The 4,452-nt window shown below is 32.4% G+C and overlaps 1 protein-coding gene across 1 annotated transcript; it reads left to right on the top strand.

The window, feature by feature from the left end:
- LOC107635048 (50S ribosomal protein L5, chloroplastic) lies at nucleotides 593-4,025 on the top strand (the record flags this gene model as incomplete). Its single annotated transcript, XM_016338408.2, is given in 3 exon segments — nucleotides 593-768; nucleotides 2,102-2,302; nucleotides 3,545-4,025. Coding segments are annotated over 3 exon segments (719 nt in total), but the record flags the coding sequence as incomplete, so codon positions are not given.

The raw sequence follows: 4,452 nt of genomic DNA, 5'->3' as shown, positions 1-4,452 counted from the left end.
CGTTTAGAGTATAATTATTTATATTATAAACGAGATATATTCATAATTAATTAAAAATAAATAATAAAAAAAAAAAATATAAATTGTGTTTAAATTATCTATATCAATAAATAAAATATTTATTTAAAAAATCTTATAATTTAAATTGTAATATCATTTAATTTAATAAAATGTTTTTAAGTTAATTCTTATTCAGAGTCTTTAATATCGAATGATTTTAAAAGTTAAATCAATATTTTATTTATTTTTTCTCTATTGTCTTATTAAAGGAGGTAGAATTTCAAGTGTAATTCTTATATAATTTATAGAATAATGATTCTCTCTTTATATTAATTTAAAATAGTTAAAAAAAGAAAATATATAAATGAATAATTGTTAAATAATAAAGTAAGAAATTTTTTACAAGTGGATGATAAAGTTAAAATCTATGACCTCGGATCCAATCCAATCAATATCCATATTTGAAGCAGAGAAGTGGAGTGAGCAAAACCCACAACAATGGCAACCACTCATTCTCTTCTTCACTCGTCGAGTTCCTCTTTCCTTGCTCAGTTTCGTCCCTTTCCACCTCCACACTCTTCTTCTTCATCATTTCCGTTTTCTCATGGAACAAGGCATGGATTGCTGTCTGTGAAGGCCTCTGATTCTGGTGCTGCGGTGCTCGTTGACAAGTCCGAAGCAGAGACTGTTCATCGTCTCAAAACTACGTACAAAGACAAAATTGTTCCTTTGCTCATGGAGGAGTTCAATTACACCAATATCCACCAGGTTCTTAAGAAACTTTACCCACTTTTTCTTGAGATTGTTTTGTTTCCAAGTTTTAGAATGAAAGTTGTAGCCTTTTTTGGTTTTTGGTTTATGGGGTCTTGTAATTTTTTGTTATTATTGATTCTGGGGCAAAATGTGATAGAGGCATGATAAAAAAATTTCTTTGTATTCATGGGATTTTGTTTTATGGCAAAGTATTTGATGGAATTGTCCAAATATTTATGCATTTGTCTCGTATAATTATTATATATTCAATATTGACATCAAATTTTCAATAATATAATAAAAACCACATACATATAACTTGGCATGACAACACTTGAATCACTCAAAGCTCATCAAACTCCATACCGGAGACATTCTTTGCTCCCATTGGAACATGGCCATCCTCCTCAGACATGGTCGGTGACGATTGAAGCATATGTTCTGGTTCGTCAACAATTGAGAAATCAAGGGGAAGCAGATTAATGAAGGCCACATAATAAGTTCAAACAATGAAGATGTGTTTTTCAGTGGGAGGGATTAAAGGTTTTTGGAGAAAATAAAATGTATACTTTTTATTAGGATTGTGTGATTGGGTATTTGTGGATAATAAAAAAGACAGAGCAAAATCAAGTGTTTGATACAAAAGATTGAAAATTGAGGATATTTTCATCTCCTGCAGCTGCAAAATTCCTTCCATTCTCCTTCCAGCTAAATTCCAAGAATATCAAAAACAAGACCTTTCATCATCATCTCACACTCACCAAGGCTCAAGAAGGAGGAGGACCCAACAATAATAATCTTTCGATTGAAACTATGCCGATGTGTTTTCACTGCAACCCAATGCCCAAGGAGGATGGTCATGTTTCCATGGGTCAGGGGACGTCTCCGGTTTGGGTCTTTGGGATTGTATAGGTTTTTGAGTGATTCAAGTGTTATTATGAAAAATTATAATTTGTAGAGTCATTACTAAGTAGAAATTTTGATACCAATAAACAAATACATAATAACATAGAGTAAATGTTAAATATTTTAAACAGCTCCATCAAATGGAACTTTCTATGAAAAGTCCATCAAATACTTTGCCTTGTTTTATTATTATTGTTGTTGTTGTTGTTGGTTGGGTTAATTGGATTTCTTAAGTTTTGGTGTTATAAAGTGTGGCAAATGCAATGTAGGAATATTAATTTAGCTTGATTTCATGAGGTTTCTTGTTGAAGTTCAAATATTTTTTGGTATGGGGTGGTTCAATTTTTGAATAATGTGGTGGGAAAAATGCGATAGAAGTGTTATAAGTTGGTTATCCTTTAATCTTGCAATGTTGGATTCTGTTTTGTGCCCATTGTTTCAGGTGCCGAAGATCGAGAAAATTACAGTTAACTGCGGTATTGGTGATGCTGCACAAAATGCAAAGGGTTTGGAAGCAGCAATGAATGATCTGGCTCTGATCACAGGGCAGAGACCGATTAAGACTCGGGCTAGGGCTTCTGTTGCCACCTTCAAGATTAGGGAAGGTCAACCACTTGGGATAGCCGTGACACTCAGAGGAAAGGTGAGCCATCTGTTATTCAATTGATATTTGTTTACTGCATATATTCAATCAGCATGTCAAAGATATAATATTTAGCTACTCGAATTTTTTGAGCTTTTGTTATCACAATCTAGACGTTTTCACACTGCATATGGTATTGAGAACAATGTGTTTACCACTATGTTGTTGTTGTTGGGATGTGATAATCAGCTGCTAGTCTGCCTATCGATCCTGAGATAGGGTGATTATTCGCTGGTATAGCTAACCTAAATGTCTTTGTGAACTGTGAATTTCTGTTTGTTGAATTGTTTAGCCTCATGTGACTAAGGACTTTGTGTTAGTTTATTGATGTCTCTTTTGTGAAAGAGGAGTAGAATGAATTATGAGTAATGGAATATAATTCAATGGTGTTGTATGCTAAGGAAGGATTTCATTTCTTAAGGTATATTCAGTTGATTTGGTAAGGTAGTAATTCTTGACATCAGTAATGGAGGATTCATGACTAAGGGAATTTGGATAGTCGAATAATCTTTAAAAAAAATGTGACGATTTCAGACTTCTCTTCAGATTGGAAAGAAACCTGGAATAGGTAGTAGTAATTGGTTGCTTTTTGGGATTTTGGAAATTTGGAATATATGCTTTCATTTTGCTAATTGTTAGTTGAGTATTTTTTCTGTTGGCGAAATATGCTTTCTTCCATTTGTCAAACCATTATCTTGTAACAAAAATTTTTTACATAGACAACATTATTCTTTGTTATCTTGAACTTGTTGGCGGAATATGCTTTCTTCCATTTGTCAAACATTATCTTGTAACAAAAAATGTTTACATAGACAACATTATTCTTTGTTATCTTGAACTTGGTACTTTAGGAATCAAAAGTTAAAAGAAAACCTTGTGTTTTCCTTGTATGCGTGTGTGCGTGCTTGTGTATTTCTTTATTTTGTTTTGGAGCGGGTGCTGATGAACTTGTTTTCTTTTGTATAGGCTATATTAACCATTTCATTTGTTTATATTGAATTCGGTGTTCAGTTTCATGAATATTGTTATTACCAAGAATTTACTAAATGAGACTTTGATGGATTTCTGAAAACTCGTTACAATGCGTGTAACTTGATACTGTATGTGATCTGAACATAAAAAATTGAAGTTACTTTTCATTTCTTCATTAATCTAACTGCTCAAATCATGGTTTTAGGACTGCATAACATAAACCATAACTATTGCACTTTTCATATAGCGCAAAAACATGATATTTGACAGGTCATGTACAACTTCCTAGACCGAGTTATCAACTTAGGACTTCCTAGGACAAGAGATTTTCAAGGTCTGAACCCCAACAGCTTTGATGGCAATGGGAACTACAGCGTCGGCGTTAAGGACCAGGGTGTGTTCCCGGAGATCAAATACGACGCTGTTGGCAAACCTAGGGGAATGGATATCTGCATAACGACAACGGCTAAAACCGATCAAGAAGCGCAAAAGTTGTTAGTTCTTATGGGCATGCCATTCAGAGAGGGAGGTGGTCCTGCCTCTACAATGCGCAAGAAGAAGCTCAAGTCTCATCATTTTGATCCAAAAGCAAAGGGAAGAGCAAGGAAGTAAATATTGTGTTGTATACTTTGTTTAATTTAGATGTAATAATATTCTTGATTCTTTTTGTAAGAGGTATGCCATATGATTATGTAGATCATGGTTGCTAACTTAATTTCGGTTAAATTCGAGGATTTTTATTTATTACTAGCATGTATTATTGTTTAGATCTGGAAAGGCCAAGATTAATTTTGAAAAAATCTTAGTTGTATTAAATAATATCAAGTAAAAATTGTATTTTCAACTTGAAATACGAGGTGTATAATTTAAATTTAAGACACTAATCAAGAATGACTACCTGTTTTTATTCTAACAAACAATTGAACAAACACCTTATTAGAAATAAAATAAATATCAACATTCTCTAAAAAGAAGGTATTTTTTTAACACATTAGCTTTTAAAATTTTTATTTATTCTTTTTCATTTTAATTTCTCTACTCTACTCTCCTCTACGTTTTATATCCTCATGAAAGAAAATAATTTTTTATTTTATAAATAACCAACACAAAACAAAACCTCAAAATACAGAACTCTTCAAAAACCGTAACAACAAAATTAGTAAAACTTCGATTTTTTT

Source organism: Arachis ipaensis, chromosome B04, assembly GCF_000816755.2.
Source record: "Arachis ipaensis cultivar K30076 chromosome B04, Araip1.1, whole genome shotgun sequence".
NCBI classification, from domain to species: Eukaryota; Viridiplantae; Streptophyta; class Magnoliopsida; order Fabales; family Fabaceae; genus Arachis; species Arachis ipaensis.
This window is presented reverse-complemented; position numbering and strand designations above follow the sequence as displayed.